Consider the following 20,159-nt stretch of genomic DNA (forward strand, 5'->3'; position numbering starts at 1 on the left):
ACTAAAAACCTTGGGTTGCCATGTTCAGAAACTGAGAGCTGGTTTGCTTTTTTTTTTAGCCAAAGTGTGCCTCTGCCCTTAGTGTGCACACCTACGTAGTGAATAATTACTGTGATTCCATCCTCACTGTTTCTGAGAACCAAAACCTTTACTAAGAAAAAAAAAATAACCCTGAAATTCAAGCACAGCAGTGTCTCTGCAAACAGGTCAATATCATGTGTATGTGTGTGTTGGATTGCACCAATAATTCTCACCCTCTCTTCCAGTACAGGAGATTGATCTTGGATTTTGGACTGTGGTGAATGAAGTCACACCCCCAAACTTCTGTGTTGCCCACTTGACCAGCTCCTCATTTTCAGTGGGGAAGTCTTGCTTGTGGACACTCTCTGGAGACCCAAACAGGCTAACTGAAGAGCCATTTTTTATCTGGAAAGTATAACCAAAATCCTGTTGATTAGTCTCATTAACCTTTACAGTAGCCACAAAGAGACACATCAGAAACATTCTTTTTTTTTTTTTTTTTTTTTTTGGCAAGCTATCTTAAGAATACAAAAAATGAAATACAATTATTAAGCCTGCCATAAGTCTGTCTGTTTACTCACCGGTGCTACAGTATTGAATGAGTCAGCTTTTTTAATGTCTAGACCTCTACCTCGTTTGCTGAAGTTTTGTCACAACAAACACATTTGCCCATCTCTCTCACTCTCTCATTTCCCAATCACTATTTCTTACCCCCACCCTCTGCTTTCGCTATTCTCTTAGCAGTGTTGAAAAGAAATGTTTATTATGGTAAAGTGGCCACAAGCCCCGTTGCACAACCCTGTTGGAGCCAAGGTCTTTCCTTTGCTTCCTGAGTGGGGCCAGGAAATGGGACCTTTTTTAAATTTGTGCGTCAGCAGAGTCGGCTGGAATCTGGCTCTATACAAGGTATAAATATATACATCCATCCCATCAACCAGACGCTCTGCTGTTTCCTCGTCTGGGCCAGTGGGAAATAATGGACTTTAAATGAATGAAGATAGGGGTAGGGGTTGGGAATGATGGAATAGGGGGGTTTCTGCTGGCAAAGTAGACCACGAGTCGTGGACATAGCTAAACAAACTTCTACTGACACTCATGAAAGGGTCATTTTGCTGAGGGAAACTATTGTTTTGTACAACAGCATAGTTAGATCATTAAACCAAACAGAAAGCTTCAAAGACCAGCATGTTTTGACATACCCAGATGAGTGGAGTTATGTTTATTAGATTCTGGCTTCACGGGAACTTCATGTCTTAAATACCAATACCTCCATCAACAAAGTAAGGGAACTAATACAACTCTACACTGCGAAATTAAGTGTAGAGTGTGTATTTAGTGTAGTGTGCTCTGTGGATTGTCAATAAGAGACAAATCAGTCACTGTCAATGTGGAGACTCTCAGTTTGAGAGAGAAGTTCTGCTTATTCCCTGGTTTATTTCGGTGTAAAGGCGAAAACAGTGAGAGGGTGGCATGTTGAGCAACATCAAAGAAAAGAAGATTAATTATTGAGTTCTCTGTCACTCACTCTGCTGGTGTTCAGCAAAGTGTGTGTGTGTGTGTGTGTGTGTGTGTGTGTGTGTGTGTGTGTGTGTTCGTTTGTTTGAGTGACTGAAAACTCTGTCCTGAGTGATTTGCTGTGTGTGACAAAGGGTAGGTTCAGTGAGCACAGATGCTCTTTTTAGAACACCCTGCTTCACACACACACACGCACACTCACATACACACACACAGAAACATTCAAACCCCGGAGCTGCCAAGTTCAATCATAGTCTGATACTGCTGGCCACTAAGCACCACTGGAGCAGCTGGGGGTTAAGCAGCCAAGTCGCCAGGAAAAAATGTTGGCATTTTATGTTTCCACAAACCTGGGTTGAAATGTCACATTTTGAAGTTTTGTGATACATTATAAAGCGAATGAAAAATACTGCATTACAAGGCAGGTGGGGTGGCAGGTGGCACAAACAACGAGACTTTACTTCTGGTCATGGTTAACGTTAGGAAAACATTTCCTAACATTTTCCTAACCTTAAGCAAGTCGTGTTGATGGCTAATGAAGCTAACAAAGCCAACTAAAGTGGCTAAAGTAGCTAATGAGCTAGTTAGCGTTCCTGCAACCACAAATGTTACCAGTCACATGACGCAGGCTCCACCACATTGGCTTTAAGTGTAAATGTTTATATGCAGTTTATTTTAGGTTCTGAAATGTTGACATTACAACACATTTGTTGGTTTGCAGAAACGTAAAATGGCAACATGTTATTCTGGCGACAGGGTTGAGTTACATGTCATGCTCCAAGGCACTTCAGCTGTACATTGTGCAAGGCGAGAGTGCTTTTCATTCACCAACCCATCCAGATTTTTCCTGCAGGTCTGAGGGATTGAATCAGCAACCTCTCAATCACAAGCCCTCTTCTCCTACAGCTGTGTATCAGCATGGGTGTGTGTATAGCCACATATGCGTGGTCACAAGGTCATATGTGTGTGTGTGTTCTTGCATCATGTAGCTGAACAGAAAAATACAGAAAAAAATACTGTAAGCCCACTAAGTCTAAGGGAGTGGTTTGACATGAATATTTGACTTACTAGAATAAAATGAGGGGAAACTATAAAAAAGAACTAAATAATGAAATAAAATAAAATAAATCCCAGCGCTGTCAAACCAGAACAAGGCACAACGGTTATAAAAAGGAGAAGGGAAAGGAAATACGAATAATGACAGTGGAAAATTACTTGAAGACACTGTCTGACATGAATCAGTCCCTACGACAATCAGTTTGACGGTGCACAGGCTCACACCAAAGTTCAAGGATCTCAAGGATATAGTCAGAGCAAAGACCATCTGTGTCTACCGGACATTCCAGAAATTTCTGATTAGACTTCCTTCCCCTCAGTATAGGCTACAATGAATGAATGAGCTTCAGATGGTAGGCTTCATGTGCTCCTCTCCTTTTTCCTCCCAACTATCATTAGCCTTACATGGACCATTCCATGACAGTTCGGTGCCATAACCCTGATGCTGACCATGCGCCATTATCATGACATTCTCCAAAATTCTTTAAAGTCACTCTCACGGCAATCTGCGAGCCTTTAAGTAAAACGGTCCAAAAACAATAAGAGAGGGGATTAAAGCCATTTACGCAACTGCCTGGTTGTCTGTTGTCTTAGAGTGGAGTATATGTCCGACTATAACCTGGAGTGTCTTCACTGAGGTTCCAGGGGTCAAGTCATAGCATATTGTAATGGCTTAATATGTGAATGTGATGTTAACTGTATATAAGTGAAAAAAATAGGCTAATAACAGTGAGGCCTTATAAGAGTCTAGAAAACTAGAAAAAAAATGCTGATCCATAGCCTTTTTGGACACAGCCTTGAGCACTCAGGTTGCTTCTGGTAGTCCAACGAGAACAGTGACTATCACAGATTGATAGTGCATTGGGCTGATAGTGCACTGTCCCCAGCCAAGCTGTCAAGCTGGTGATGTACTTCTTCAGACAGAGAACAGATGCTGTTTCAATCTGCTTGCAGTAACACGCTATTGCTCCCCGAGTGATACTGCTCATCCTGGGAAAACATCCCGTGGTCATAGGCAATGTTATCCAGGCCTTCCAACAGGACATGATACAGGATATGGTATCAAACTGCTGTCAGTAAATCAGTAACTGCTGACATTCCTGGAAACATTTCATCATCCTTAGTGGTTTGTTGTGTGTAGAAATTACAAAAAAAAAATAGTACATGGCCAGTGCACGAAGAGAATCACTTCACTGTTCAAGTACAGGGCATGCTTAATGGCTTGAATGCTGGCTGAGTCATACGTATTATTAAATATGGTTATATCTCAGAGCTCTGATATCAGACCAGTACTTGGTATTGGCAAATAACCAAAGCCCAGATATTGGATCAAAACTGAAAAAAAAGGTGGATCGGCGCATCCCTCATAAAAAGAGCAAAAACACCGTTTATGGTTTTCCTGCATTAGGCTTACAAGATATAATGTGACAGCAATGCGTTATAACCAAAATCTCCAGTCACAATGAAATATAAGATGTAACTGGTTCTTGTCACTGGCCACCTTCCCAGTTTATAATGTGTAGCAATAAACCGCAGTCTCCCCCACACAGAGAAGTCATTAGAGAGTGACAAACAAACAAGGATAATTGTTTTTAAAACTGGCCCATGGGGTTACTCCACTGGGGTTTGACCCATTGCAAAACAGCAGGCATGCCTAACAGTACATCTTAGGCATGCTAAAAGGGAGGCATGACGGCACACTCCTTTAACATAGGCACTGACTTTCACATAATCCTCATCACCAGCTTTTGAATATATTAATTAATAAAAAATGGTGAAAAAAGATTCTCTCTGGGGTTGTTTATACCTACTTGGTATCAGATGCTGTTAAACGAATTTCATCATGGATGAGTTTTATTTAACAAAATTTCCCCGCAGATGAAGCATTAAAAATGTGGGCGATCAGGAAAGGAAAGGATATGTTTATATGTCAACTGTATAACAACGCACGTTTTGAAAAGGTATATTAAAGGTACATTAAAGATATTACTGTGATACAGTGATTTATGGACAGCACATATGCATGATGTGTTCAGTCTATACCAGCTATTACAAATAACAAAAAAACAAAAATCATAGCATTTCTTCAGTATACTGTTCTGAGTGTGATGCCAGTTAAATCCATGTTTTTGCTTATTTATTGCTGTCAGGGACTGATTTATGAAGGGTGTTTGCCTGATGTCCTCAGTCCATGATTTCAGTCCTGATGTCCCAAAAAACAATCATGAAAAACCCTCTCAGTATCTACTTGGATTCTTACAGACTGTTGTGAATTATTGCACAGATGATTTATATGTATAATGAGATGACTTTCACATACAGTATATGAATAATGTATTTACTGGTGGGTTTTTTTGTGTACAGCCTACTTGGTATGGCCTTAGTGCCACTGCTCATTTGTAAGACAGAGGAGAAGGGATCCCAGGTGATCGTCAATACCAATACCTGTGGCAACTCTGCATTAATCTCTGTGTTAATCGATAAAAATGAGACTATTCCTTTCTACTCGTAATGGAGGCTAAAGGCCAAAACATGTGTCTCTGATCAAAACATGTGAGACAGAGTTTTTAATGTTTATAATAGCGTTAGGGGTTTAAAAAGCTTCCTGAGGTTTGACTATGGCACCCCAAATATCCCACTACAACTACCCAAATTCCATAGGTAAATGCTGTTACGCTGGTCATTAACACAGATGTTATCCAGTTATGTAAACTTGACTAATGGACCACATGTCTTATATAATATTGCAATGTATATATATATATATATATATATATATATATATATATATATATATATATATATATATATATATATATATATATATTAGTGCAAGTCATAATTCGATCAGAATTGAGACTTTTTCAGTTCGCTCTTAGCTTGAGATACATGCCGCTTTCAAGTGGAATTTGAACAATATGTTTTGAGAAACAATTTATACATTTTACACGAGGTAAAAGAGGTGCACACTTTCACTTTATGGGCAATTTATCATCTTGAATTTACCTGACCTGCATGTCTTTGGACTTTGAGATGAAATCAGAGGACTCAAGCAAACAGAGAGAGCATACAATCTCCACACAGAAAGGACCTGGCCTGGCTAACACCACACTCTAGACACTCATCTGTGGAGTCTGGAGTCTGTGGAGTCTTGATTTTGTCAGATTATTACGCACATAATGAGGCCACCTTCATCGAGCTCTCTCATTCAACCCTCACAGTACACCCATCACTAAGATATCATATTTTCACAGTTGATGTCATTCCCCTCTCTAGACACCAGTGCAATGTTCTACTTGGCACTTGGATCTGAGTGCTCTGCTGATCTCTCTGGGTGATAAGCATGGACCTGAGTTCCACCCACAACACAGTGTTAGCAACCAGTTGACATGGATGGCTTCCTGGAGTCAATAGTCGATGCCCAGGGTCCCATATGACGATGCCTCCCCACCTAGCCACTGATGTGAGCGCTGCACTGTTTCTGGACATTTTTTTCTGACTCATTTCTATGGACTCATCTCATTGTTGGATAATGTTCTCGTGCATCACAGTTTGTCGTTGTCCTGGCACCTATTGCACACTCAGCTATCTCAGCATGCAGCAGGTTAGTCTGTGGCGGGATTCCTCTCTGTCTTGGCCAAGACAAAGTTTCTTCCTAATAATGTTTACTTCACAGTTGTTCCCTCTATGCTGTGATGGCCTAAGGCTGATGGCGCCAGGTTGGCTAAACTGTGTATGATAGGTAGACCCGCTATGTCCTTGTTATTGTCTTTCCTGTGCTTGGTTTGGTTTCCGTCTGTCTTTGTGTTGTGCTGACTCATTGTTGACTAGTTAAGTCTGTGAAGGCTCATTTATTTTGGAAAACCCTTTGAGACATGTTTGTGATGAAGGGCTAAATATATAAATGAACTTGAAACTTGAAATCTGGTGGTTGCGTATGATTTCATTACTTAACAGGCAGGCTGTCCAATCTCAGAAAAAACAAAATATTAATGACAAATGTGCCATCCAAGTTTTGTATCATATGTCCATGCAGCACATGCATCAGAATAATATTTTGGGAGAAACCACAAGCTGGAGCTCAATTAGAGACAGATATCTACTAATAACTAATACGTTAGCAACTGACCATTTAAAATAATATTAACAATAATGATGTCAAACCCAGGATTGTCAAACTCTGCATCTATGGATCTCTTCTCTAAGCAACCATACACATAAAAAAAAAAAAAAAAACTTTGCAATGGAAATAAGCTGCTAGTGCTTGAATGTAGGAAAAGTGCAAATAAATAAATGAAAATACCAATACTATTAATAATGGCTGTTAAGTCCATGTGCAACCGTGGGATAACAGATAATAAATGTGTTTAGATTTTTGGATTGCACTGAAGAGACAGGTGTGATTATATTATTTTGGCAGTATTTGTCTTGCGCATAACTTCTGCTGCTCTAAATTAACCCTACACAAGAAATCCAAAGTGGGAAAGACACACACACACACACACACACACACAAAACAAACAAACAAACAAACAAACAAAAAAGTCATGAGAGACTACTCACGTAGATTTTAACATCTTGGTTAATGTTGTTTGCTACATAACACTCGTTTTGCGTCGTCAGGATGAGGTGCATCGGCCTGGCAGTGGTCATGTTGAGATTGAACATATCAGTTGTCTGGAGGGGAGAGGGGGGGCAACAGAAGAACATTTGTTACCCAAAATGTTACCAAACCTCAGGACAAGGAAGACACATTGACATGCATTCACACATTTTTATCATAACATTGTCTCTTACATAGATGTAAATTCATCACTGCTGTAACACCATGATGAGTTCATAACTGACGTGTAATTGGGGAGAGGATCATTCATAAATACTGTCATTACAAAACGGGAGAAATGTGTTCTTTGGATGGAAATGAGGGATACGTTTCAAAAGACTCCTGTTGGATCACTTGGATTAGTTTTTCTCTGACCTCCACCTGGAAAATGTGGTGAAGCTGCAGACTTTCGGCTACAAGATAACTGCTTTGAATGAACTTTTTCTGATGCCGCAGCACTGACTGCAGCAACAGCGGTACACTTATGATACATTTACATTCATGTGTGGTTGCAGAGATGCTTTGATTGAAGCTGAAGGGGCGAGCGGGTGAAGAGAAAGGCAGAGGAGGGGTTTATTCTCGGGACAATTCAGATATTAATAAAGCTAAAAACCAGGAAATAGTGATGACTCTGACATTGCCAGGGGCCATTTTACTGCTTGATGTAGCTATATATTACGTAATGCATCACATTTTGCCCCCTCACACATATTATTATACAATACAGTATATTTATCAATGAAGTCTTGCATACTGGGTTCCTCATAGTTCTTATTAATGCAGTTTTGGGATCAATAGATGAAGACAATGAAAAACAGCCCACTGAGAATGAGCAGAGACGTTAATGATATCACTAATCAACAGGAAACTAAGGACCACACCGCAACTTCCGAATGAAAACAGGAGGTGCCTCAGTGCCATCAATCAACAGAAAGCTCTCGAGTCCAATGAGACGTTACAAATCTCAATGCAATTTTGGGGCGAATAAAAAATCAACGCCGGAAATATAGACAATCTATCCAAAGTCTAACAAGTCATCACTCATGTAAATGTGACTCTGGGATCAATATGAATTAACATCTTTAAAAAAAAAAAAAAAAAAAAAAAAAAAACTATGAAGGACTCTAACTAAAATGTTGGCAGACAAATTTTATATTATTTTAAAATATTTGATATAGGTCTATTATTGCTAATTACAGAAGTTTTTAAGCTACAGTTTTTTAATAAATAATAACTGCAGTTTTCAAAGCCTTATAGAAAACTGGACAGGAGAAAAATATAAATCTATCATCAAATAGTTAAAGAGATTTTTTTTAAGGAAGTCTGTTGGGAGAGCATCAGTGCAGCAGGTTTTGTAGTCAGCGGCATTAAACCGCATCATGTTTGCCAAATTATGCCTGCTAAAATGCGGCGGTGACATGTTTTTGTTTGACATGGAAGCACTGATGTCTAGTCTGTTTTATCGCTACAAAAGAAAGAGAGCAATTATACACACATCACATTCAGTGCTGTAGGTGCAAGGCTATCAGAAAACTGTGCCAGTGAAGAAAAAAATAACATGCGTACACTTGAGAAACACAGCCACACATTTTATTGGAGACAACGTTTCATCAGGTAAAAAAAAAAAAAAAAAGAATTAAAACAAAGGAAACCACACCCATATAGACTGACAAGCTCTGTGATGTCGGGTATGTTAAACCATCTAAAATAACATCCAAACACCAAATACTAATAGAAAAAAAATCACTAAATTACCAAATCACTAAAAAAGGAACTGATTGCATTCATTCATTTATTCATCCATTCATTTATTGCAGAAGGGAGTTTAGGGGCTATTAGTGCAAGAGAGTCTCCAACTAATAACTAGACAATCAAATGCAGTGGAAATAATGGACAGTTCAAAAAAGTCAAGAATTCTGGTGGCCAGTAAAGAGTTAATAGTTGAACATCTCAGTATGGCAAAAAAAAAAAAAAAAAAAAAAAAATGAAAAATGTGAAATTGTGAAAAGCATTCATAGCATTCCCATAAAATTAATCACCTGTGAATTAATTTTAAACATCTGTTAATTTCCCACCAAGATGTGAGTAATCTGGGGCATAGGGGAAAATGAATAAGGGGATATGAGGGAGTGATTGTTTGTCTGTGTTATGTGCATACTCATATCCATGTATGCATTTGTGTATTTGTGTGTGTGTGTGTGTGTGTGTGTGTGTGGGTGGGTGTGTCTGCAGGGGATCTGAATCATTATCCATCACATGAATTTGCTGAAAAACACTTGCTTTATTTTTGGTGCTATCAGAATATGTTTATTATAAGATGAAGATTGGCCCATTTCTCCACAGACACACATTAGGTGTGTTTTTTCTATTAAATTATTACTGCATGAAAAGAGTGTGCATTCATGATGGACAGAGTCCTTTTTAATTGGTCACAACACAGTGCCCTACCAGATACTCCAGTTATTTTCCAGCTGAGAATAATTGTTATTTTGCATCTGGATTGGTTGATGTGATTCACTTTACAGCTCATCAAGCGTTTTTTGTAACTTTTACAGTAAATGACTGAGTGGCAACCCCCCGGCTATGAGTTCAATCTGATTCATACAGTCAAAGATCATTTCCAAGGAATTCGTGATAATATTTTCCAATAGTCTGTGTCTCTTCCCGTACTTTCCCTCAGTTCATCCATCTGACTTCATTCTTTCATTTTGAAAGAACATGAATGTGGCCGACCCTGATCACTCACCTTTGCTATTTTTGTTCCTGTGCTTTCAAGATGCAATTGTTTTCCTTTTCAGATTTTTTTTTTTTTTCTCGAGAGCATTTTTTCTAGGGCCTTTGCTGATGCAGTTTCCAGTTATTCTTCTAACTCTCTCCCTTAACTCGAGCTGGCTCCGCTGGTCCAGTCTCGGCCCTGTGCCAAGAGCCTAACTACCCAAGCCATCAATGGGCCTCGTACAAGCAGCTCCTCCCTGTGAATTCTCCTGGCCTGTGCCGCCCCTTGATTCTCCCTCTCCCTGTTTCTCTCAACTTTCAAACCCTGAGAGTTAAGTGTCACCAAGAGCCTTTAAATCAATGTGAAAAACAAAAGGATCGGGAAGAAGGTGATGAGGACAAAAAAAAAAAAATGGGTCAAAGGCAGAGGAAGGCAAACACAAACCACCCACCTGACTGGACAGTTTGGCGAGCGATAAAGACGCTCACCTTCCGCTGAATTTACAAGAAATATCTATTCTAAAAAGACACAGCGAAGTCCAGATAAGAGAGTTGTGTGAAGACAGAAATTTCAATAAAATAAAATAGGACAACATCCACTCACAGCACCACAAGAGAGCACGTTCACACAGATCCCAAACATCTGTCGCAAACAGCGGCCAGCTCCACTCCTCAAACTGACTACCATCTTTCCCATTTTGCACAGAAAGCCGTCTCTTCTTTTTCCTCACACACAAAACTTTTGAATGGGCCCCTTCTATCACGAGCCGAACGAAAGGAATTAAAGGAGCGTTTCCCTGATGATACATTTTAAATCAATGTTATTATCAGACATCATTTACTTCAGATTTTTGGTCCATTAAATATGTTGCAATGCATCAGTCAATTAAATGAGATTAAAGACTTTTTAGACAACAGAGAGGCATGATGCTGTAGGCTGTAATTTATCATTTTCACCATTTGGTGAGTTGTTTGAAATCCCTATGGAAAATATTAATGGGTTCAAAAGAAATTCCAAAAATAAAAGTCTGTGCTACTCAGAGCCTCAATGGCCATATTATATTTTGTGCCACAAAATGAAATATATTAACTAATATCACTTTTGTGCATTTTTGTCCCTCAGTTAGCCTGCTTTGTATCTTAATGTTGCACATTTAGCAAAAAGGACTACAACATTCATCCACAACCAGCAGGAGATTTGCAGTGATGAGCTAAACATGCATGGATAATAACACATAACACATAACAATAATAATCACGGTTCAGTGCAATGCTATGGAAATGTTAATAGTTGGAATGAGAAACACAGCCGGGAGATTTAGCCCTGGCAACAAGAAAGGGCACAAACAGGTAATGATTAGCATTTTGTTTGAAAAAAAAAAAAAAAAAAAAAAAAATCAATATTAAAAGTAGCTAAACAATCAAAACTTGCAAAGGAAGTTGATGTATTTCAACTCCTGGAAATAAACTAGTATTTCTCATGGATATTTGTTTCACACAGCACTAATTTTTTGGGGTTTTTTTTTGAAACGCTGAACTAATATTTTCAATTAGAATTCGGACTACACCCCCAACAGCAGAGGTGTTACTCTACTGCATACAACATGGCACAAACAGATAAATTTTACTTTGTTATATTGCTTTTACAATGTCATGTAGCCTCATGTCTTGCTTGCATCATTTCATCTATTTTTTTAATATTTGTAGAGAATATAAACTGCTGGTATTTCACCTGTCAACTAGGTGCTTGAAGGATGAACAGTTGGACAAAGTGGCTTCCGTCACCAGTGGTTTTCAGTGCTTGGCCTTTTTTAAATAAACACAAGGATCCTCGGTAGCAACAGATGACGCCTTGAAATGCATTAATTCAATCGAATGTTTGGAGTTTTGTGATACGAATGGGACTTATGCACAATGGCAGATGAGGCGCACGTGGTCAACACGGTTCACTGTTAGAAGTCCTCTTCAAGAGAAAATGTGAGAAAATTCACCATTCATCCTCTTTGCGCTTGAAGAAGGGGAGGCTCTCAGGGCCTCGATGTGCCTTCAATAATTTCCCAGACGTGAGGGATTCAGGGAGGCTTGTTTGGATACTGCACAATTCTGTTAGTGCACACGGCACATTCATTTACCTCCCTTTCTCACTACCAACACCCAGTCAATCAACCAAATGAGAAATGGATAAATAAAAGAGAGATTTAATAAAGGGATGTTTTTCAGCGCAAGACATATATGAAAATAGTACAAGACGCATATGTAAGGAGGAAGAGAGCAGGCAAAGAAGCTGCGCACACTGATAAAGAAATGACTAATGTTGGCTGACCAGAAAGTGTTGGACAGTGAATAATGGAGCCCGGAACAACAATAACAAGATATAGGTTAACTTTTCTAGAGTTCGCTTTCTGTGTCATTCCTTAATGCTAAAAAGTTTTGCAAAGTGACCCAAATCAAAATCCACAATTAGGTCTTTATGTCTCTTTATGTCTTTGAATACACTGCCTATTTTCATTGCTCGGTTAGGATAACAAAGCGTGGCCACACAGAGGACCCGGTTTCTCTCTTCTCATGTCTGGCATCAGGCTGTCAGACTGATAGATTTTGAAGATGTAGGTGTTCTTTGTGTTCACATTTCACCACATGGGGAATGTAAGTTGCCAGTTTAGTGGATATGATCTCACCCAGTGAGCAAATTCTTCACTGACAGGCCGTTACACCACGAACACCGAGCAATCTCACATGCTCTTTCTCTTTCCACTCTCCATTTTGCCTATGATGTGACCTAAGTCTAGATTTCTTTTTTTTGTTGCTGTTGATACTTTATACAACAAACTGGGCTTCACCAATGGGATGGGCTTTGATCCCCCCCCCCCCCGCAGGTCTAATCAATTCTGTTTGTGCACACAGGGTGAAATCAGGTTAAATTTGTTCTGTTTTCTAATTTTCAATAAACATTTAAAGTAAAAGTTGACAGACAACTTTCCAGTAGTGTGCACACTCCTGGGACGGTGTGGTATTCCTGAAACCACTGATTTTATTTGTGATTTACATCTATAGAATTGAACCTGCTCAAATATCATCAAGAAGATTTTTTAACAAAACAGCAAAGTGTGTATCACGTATCATTCTCTCTGTTGCATATTTTTGAAGTTTGTGCTTGTTTACCGCATTAACAACGAGCTAAGCTTTGACTTGAGCTTCAACTTGACTCGCTTACCGTTCTTGGTTTGAAGTGGACGTTCAGGATGTGGACCTCTGCCTTGTCCTCTCTGAGGAAACTGGTCCAACAGCCAATGGGCATGTCCCTCACCTGGACCCAAGGGTTGTCAGTAGTGTTCTGTGGTGAACACGTCTGACTGGAGGCTGAAAGAAATGAAATGCACAATCAGTATCACATCAAATAGTGCGGTAGTTCATGGTAGTGTCATGTCTCGAAATGCAGATTCCAAGAACATATGCACAATTTGGATGTAGTCTACAGGGTCTTATAATATCTTTTGAAAACTGCTTCTTTTGTGCCAGACGCAGTCTACATTTGAACAGAAAAACTGATCATAACGTTTGGCACTGTAGTAAGAAACGCTATTAGGAGACAAAGAAATATTCATATCACTTGACAATTATCTAATTTTAAGCCTAATATTACCCATAAATATAAGGCTTTACCCATAAACAATGGTGGAAAAAATACTGCAATGTCTAGTTCTAAAGTAGCTCATTTAATTAATTAATTAATTAATCATAATTTGAAATATAGGAGTAAAAGATACAGCATTACTTTTTAGAAATGAGATCATTACTTGATGGGATCTTTTTCTGCTCTCAAATGGCTGAGTTTAATGAGATTTTTTTTTTTTTTTATTCTAATGGTCACAAAATTTTCTCCATCAATCATATCCTCCCTCCAAAAGAAGTGGGCTACAGCAAAGGAGCAAAGGCAGAGCACTGTGCAGCGTTCAGGGTCAGGTGTCCTTTCCCACAGAGGCTTAACCTTTTGGCCATGCCACATCCTACCCAATGACAAATGAGAGGGTCTGCCAGGGGCAGTATCCGAGCCTGGTGGCAGCGCTGAGTGGTGAGCATCATGGCTGAAGCATTCTCTACTCTGGATTGGCTGTTCAGGACCAAGCCTTAAAGCCTCTTATGCTCAGACTGTCTGTCTCTTGACACAAGTGGACTGCGCTCTGATGAAATCAGAGTCAGAGTTTGCAGCTAATCACACCTAATCACTAGACAGGCACAGATCATCTGAATATTAACTGTGTGTGGTCACTAGAACTGCATGATACGGTGAAAAAAAAAAAATAAATAAATAAATAAAAAAACATACTGTGATTGTTTTGACAGATACTGCCATTATGATAATATTTGTAATTTTAGTGGCAGGGATTTTTTTGTATCATTATTTTCCCTTTAACTGGGAAAAGAAACAGTAAAATGAGGATGGTGCGATTTTTTGCTGGGGTCTGTACCAAAACATTATTATTTTTTTTTATTGTCTGGACAATATGATTTGCAGGTATACTGTCAGATTTTACCTTTATCAAAAAACTGCAGCTGCTGCAATTTGATTAATGCACTCAATGTGAATTTGATTAATTGTGCAGCCCTAATGATGACCCACTAGGATGAAGCTGATGCTACTGAGCAGCCTCAACTGTACGTAGTTTTCCAGCAACAGCAATTACTCATATGGAAAAACAGATCCAAAAAAAGAAAGAAAGAAAAAACAATAACAATACTGTATCATCAGGAGAAAGTATCTGTTTGGCGAAGGAGATGCAGAATAAATCAGTGAGATGAGGAGGAAGGAGGAAGACAGAGGATAGGGGTAACACAAAATAGCAACATTTGTAAGGTTAACAGGATACGCCATATTTAGGTAGAGTGCTAATTACGACAAAGACCTTGGTTGAGGCAATGTCACTGATGAAGGAGAAGGGACGACGAGAAAAAAATAAACCAGGATAGAAAAAGAAAGGGGTTACATCTTCAGCTCTTTCTCTGTATTTGGTCTCCAAATACAGAAAATCAACTCAACTGAGGAAGTACTATGGATTTGTCGACTGTTTGTTTAATCATTCACTCTGCACCTCTGTCGGTGTCGCATAATATTCCTGCAGATATCTGCTGATAGAGTTTTGATGAAACTTGATCAGTACTGTGCTCTGGCATTTTCAGAATTACACTCACTGACCCAAGAGGGGTGCTCCATTTTCAATTCGTTCATTCACGTGTCATGCACAATAGCTTTGGATGCCATTGATTGGATTTTAACAAAACTTGGAGGAATGATGCCTCTCGGCCACTGAGTTTTGGCATTTTCACAGGGACAAGGGTGGCAGCTACATCTGTGTTTGTTCCCCCTGCTCCACACATAACAGCAATAAGCATGCTTCTCTCTGGTGCGTTTGGCTTTTTTTTTTTTTTTTTTTATAAATGACGCTGATTAGCCCAAGGGGAGTGCAACATTCTTTGTTTTTCACTATGTCATGAACAATATTTCAGATGAGACCTGAGGGAATGATGCATGCCACTAGCACACTCCGGTATGTTCAGAATTACACCTATTGGTCCAAGAGAAATTACAGGTCAAATAAAGGACACATTCTTGGTACTGAGTGGCCATGAGGGACATGAGGAATTATTTGTGTGACAGCATATTTGCCGCTGCCTTATCTGTTCAGCAATGGGCTGTGGCTTTCTTTGGAAAGCAAGATGGAGAGCCATCCTCTCCACTTTGTCATCTCTCACTTCCTCCCTTACCCCGAAGGTCAAGGCCAATTTCCTGTTATTCTGGCTGTGTGTGTTAATGTCTATTTCTCCATATCCATGAAGTTACAGGCCTCCCGTTCTGCTGTGACCAAGTCAGCAGCTCATGACTGCAGTCGCCTGGGGGTTTCGGTTTAAATTTCACCGTGGTGTGTGTGTGCGCACAGGCGCGCGTGTGAGTTTGTGTGTGTAGATTGCACATGTGTGATCATGCGTATTTTTACCAGTCATCAACAGCATTCATTCTGCCATCTTGACCCAGGAAATGCCAATGGCCTCACTAAGTGGTTTGGTGGTAAATGAGGTATAGACACACCATTCCATTCCCTCTCCTCTTTATCTACTTTTATCTGTCCCCTCCATTTCCCATTCCATGACAAGAAATGTTTATGGTTCATGGAGATTTACATTTAGATCTTAGTTATGAGGGCGACAATATAAATAAAATTCATTAGGATTTGGGGGGGACAGATAATGGGCCTCATTTACAAAATATGATCAGATCTTAACTACAAGCATTTCTTTTTTTTTTTTTTTAGATGTTTTTTTCTGCTTTATTAGACAGACACAGTGGAAGAGACAGGAAAGACAGGGCAGAGAGAGGGGATGACATGAAGCAAAAGGTCTGGGCTGGAATCAAACGCAGGCCGCTGTGGTTTAGCCTTTACATTACGTATTTTATACTGGTACACGCTCTACACGGTGAGCCCCCAGGAGACCCCAATACAGACATTTCCACAAGCATTTCAGCATTTCACAATTTTTTTCTTACCTAAATTGAAGTGCCTTGAAGTGCATTGAAGTTCTTAGGCAATGTAAAAACATAACATGTACTTGGAGGACTTAGAGCAAATACACTAAAGAAGTTTCTGATTAAACGTTTGTGTTAATAACCATATTAACAAAACTACATGAACAAATCCATAGCCATAACAGGCAATTCTGTTGAGCTGGAAGCACATTCAGCAAATCTCTGCACAGCAGAGAAACAGAGGGGCTTGGCCCGGGTGGTAAAAACAGCACAGAGGATTATGGGTTCTGTGCTCCCAGACCTGGACCCTGTGCATGCTAGCCGCCTACAAAAGAAATGTAACAACAACAGTAAAGACACAGCACACCAGGCCACTTTCTGTTTGTCCCCTTGCCATTAGGGAAAAGATCCCGCACCATTAAAACCTGGATTAACAGACTGAGTAACTGCCTCTTCTTCAGAGCTGTAGCCTCCATCACCCCTGGAGTTTTTTTAAATCTTGTTTTTATGTGACTTTTTTTTTTTTTTATCTTGTTGACTGCTGCTGGTCTGAGTGTCACCAAACATAATTTCGTTGTTGCGTACAATGACAGCAAAGTGGCCTCCGTCATGTTTTATGTGCAAGGCTGATGAGAAAGCAGCCAAACACAACACAACAGTTGCAGTTATCGGAACAGCCTTGAGGAGCGAGTGAAGGCAAAATAGAAATCTGATAACGGCATATGGCTCGTGATGCACTGCAGACTACCCAGGGCAGTTCTCCTGGATCTCCTCAACACCCTTGACCCACAACTTAGCAAGAGGCAAAAAAAAAATAAAAAAATAAAAAATAAAAAATCTCAGCCTCTCCCACGTGTCCTCCTATCTGTTCTCCCTTTCCTGGCCACAGGATATTCCAGAGAGAGATAGGTGAGTACATTGGCAAACCACAGCCATCTATCAGCCACATGCTCCAAAATCATCAAATCATCAAATTCCCGCACACTGCAGAAGAACAGACCAAAAAAAAAAAAAAAGAAAACTCCAGGCTATTGCTGTCCTGTTATTGCTACACCATCGGAGCAATATATCAGAGTGATTCTAGCAATTTCCTTATTTAAATTGCAAACAATGATCCATAAACACGCAATTAATCAATTACCCCAACCCAAATCTCCTAAATGTATTTTTCCACTGGTCAGGAGGAAACCACACTGCCGCAGAGGAACAACAGTGGGCTTGTGTCTTGGTGCTGCTGGATACACATGGCGCACTGGCAAGTAGCACTTTCCACTTTCTAAATGTTAAATTAAATTAAACACAGCCTCGCTGGTAATTAGCTTGTTCTCTTGGTAATAGAGGTTATGCCTGGACTTGGTTGATGATGACCACTGACCAACCCTCAGACCCCTCAGGAGCAATCATATAATTATCTTTGTGCATGCACTTGCTCTGCCACAGGTGTTCTGGGTGGCTGATGGATGTGGTTGGACACTGCAGGCAAAAAGCTCCTCTCATGAGCTACAGTCAGACTCAAAACTGTAATTGTACAGCCTAAGGTCTGAGACTACCATCTGTTGGAGGTGTTTTAGTCCAGCAGCATGAGTCAACAACATGCCCTACTCTCCACCTAACAAACTACATCTATTTAAAGCTATTTTCAAGCTATGTTTTTAAGATTCTAATTTGAAGTCAAACCATTTCATTTTCATCTCATCCGCTGTGCATGTCTCTGTTGCTACAGCACTGCCAGCATCAGTAAACACCTAACTGCTGCCACTTCACTGTTTACACACACTGTATTTTTCAATCAGTCCTGACAACAATGCTTAAATACCAAAGTTTCAAGTTCTCCTCTTGAGTCTGTTCGCAGCGGTTTCTCCACATTTCCAAGAGAGCACAAACCCGTTAAAGGAATATTCCACCCACAGATATTCTTACTATGTGCCAGGACCAAAATATTCATGAGCAGCAGGAAACCGTCTGGTTGCTGGCTGCTCACTGCTCACTGCCAGCCCTGTTGTCGCCAGGTTGCAGGTTGCTCAAGCAGGACTTCAGAAACAAGTTTTGGTTGTGTCCAATATCATGTTTGCAGCGGAGCCAGAGTCCTGCACGGGTCCAATTTTGCAAATCCACACTTGTACTGAACCCAACCTGTTACCTGCAATTATGTCCGTGTCAAATCTGGACCCGCCTGAAACCATAAATATAAGTCCAGTCCTAATCCTGTGATTAAACACATCGGCTACACAGTCCCTCACTTTAAAGTGCTTTATTTTTACTTCTGCAATCATCATAACTAACCTATTTGGCAGAATCAATCCACATAGCGGAGCAGAGTGAAAATTAAAATGAACTCAATCAGTCACACACACACACACACACACACACAGGACAGCTTCTCTGTAAGAGGCAGTAGTCTACCCTACTGTATGCAAATTTACTGACATGCCAGTGCACACACACACAAACACAGAGATAGCCTACCTCTTCCTCCCTCACACACTCACTTAACAATGCAAAATGTTATAATGACGGTCAAGACCCATTATACAACTTTTTTGTGGGTCACCCGGCTGTCAGGCACCCGACCCTGAGCCCTTCAGCAGGCCAGCTGGGCAGTTCTGCTGAGTAGAACTATAAAAGCATGACTATATAAATAATTCTCTGCACTTCCCCTGTTTATTATTTAGTAGAAGGCATCAAACATCATTCATTTATTTAAAATACTGCTTTACCCTCAGATACTGCATGCTCATGGCTACAGAATCACACTGTTAACTGTTCAATGTGTGACCTTTGATGCATTTCAGGAGTAATTCTATGATGAAGAAGTGAAAATAAATTTGTTCTTGTATCTGCTTTCCCTAAACCTGCCTCATTTGCACCTACTTTCCTCAGAGTGAGAATGTGTATGCGAACAGGGCTATAGCAACAATAGTTACAACAAAAGCAAAGGCGAGAAACTGAGTTGTTCAAGTGTTATGATTCCCCAGAATTATGAAGTGGCTACTGTTGGAAGGGAAATAACAGCAGCGCACCGCCAACAGAAACCACTGGGCAGCACAAGACAATCACTATGTTTGTATGTGTGTAGTATGCTTCTGAATGTGCATGTGTGTAGCGAGGATTGTGTATATGTATGCAAGCTAGTGTGTAAGCAGTTTAGATTTCCCTATGTGTGTGGGGGGGTAGGATAAAATGTGTGTGTGCCTGTGTGCGTGTGTCTGTGTCAATAGCAATAGTACCAGAAGTAGTAGTGTTATATTAGCAGCAAGTAAGAACACTGGAGACAACTTTGTTTTGGATATTATGGATTCACCCCAACCACCTCTGAGTCCTCTGCTGCAGACCCTGGTTGTGATTGCGATGACTGAATTCCAGCTAATTCGAATCTTTTCGAATTCTCTGTGTACATTCATGACACCTAGAGAAAAAAAATCCTATTGATTCTGGTGACCCTATAACCTTTCCTCTACCGCCAGCGTCAATCAAAACTCATCATTTCAGGCATATGCTGCTGTTGACAGCACATCTAGTTTGAACACTGAGAGCAGAAAAAGAGCCTTAAAGGAAAACTCCAATGTTTTGGGCAAAATACCCTTTTTCTGACTTGCCCAGACTGAGACCAGACATACACAGACTCAGATATTCAACACCATTTTCACCTCTGCACAGTTCAACTCATGTAGATAGCGTTTCATGTTAGCTTAGCATAAAGACTTGATGTCTATGGGAATCATTAGCCTG

The 20,159-nt window shown here is 40.0% G+C and overlaps 1 protein-coding gene across 2 annotated transcripts in view; it reads right to left on the reverse strand.

Moving 5' to 3' along the window:
- The window catches only part of eng (endoglin), a 43,838-nt gene that overhangs the window by 14,520 nt on the left and 9,159 nt on the right, over positions 1-20,159 (reverse strand). The window contains exons 3-5 of one of the 2 annotated variants that reach the window (XM_030066057.1): positions 13,125-13,270; positions 7,156-7,269; positions 255-426 (exon numbers count right to left, since the gene is read on the reverse strand). In XM_030066057.1, the coding sequence (XP_029921917.1) occupies positions 255-426; positions 7,156-7,269; positions 13,125-13,270 (432 nt within the window). Of the gene's footprint in view, positions 1-254; positions 427-7,155; positions 7,270-13,119; positions 13,271-20,159 lie in introns of both variants that reach the window. The other variant, XM_030066056.1, reaches the window with a different exon arrangement.

This window comes from Myripristis murdjan, chromosome 12 (genome assembly GCF_902150065.1).
Source record: "Myripristis murdjan chromosome 12, fMyrMur1.1, whole genome shotgun sequence".
Lineage (NCBI taxonomy): Eukaryota > Metazoa > Chordata > Actinopteri > Holocentriformes > Holocentridae > Myripristis > Myripristis murdjan.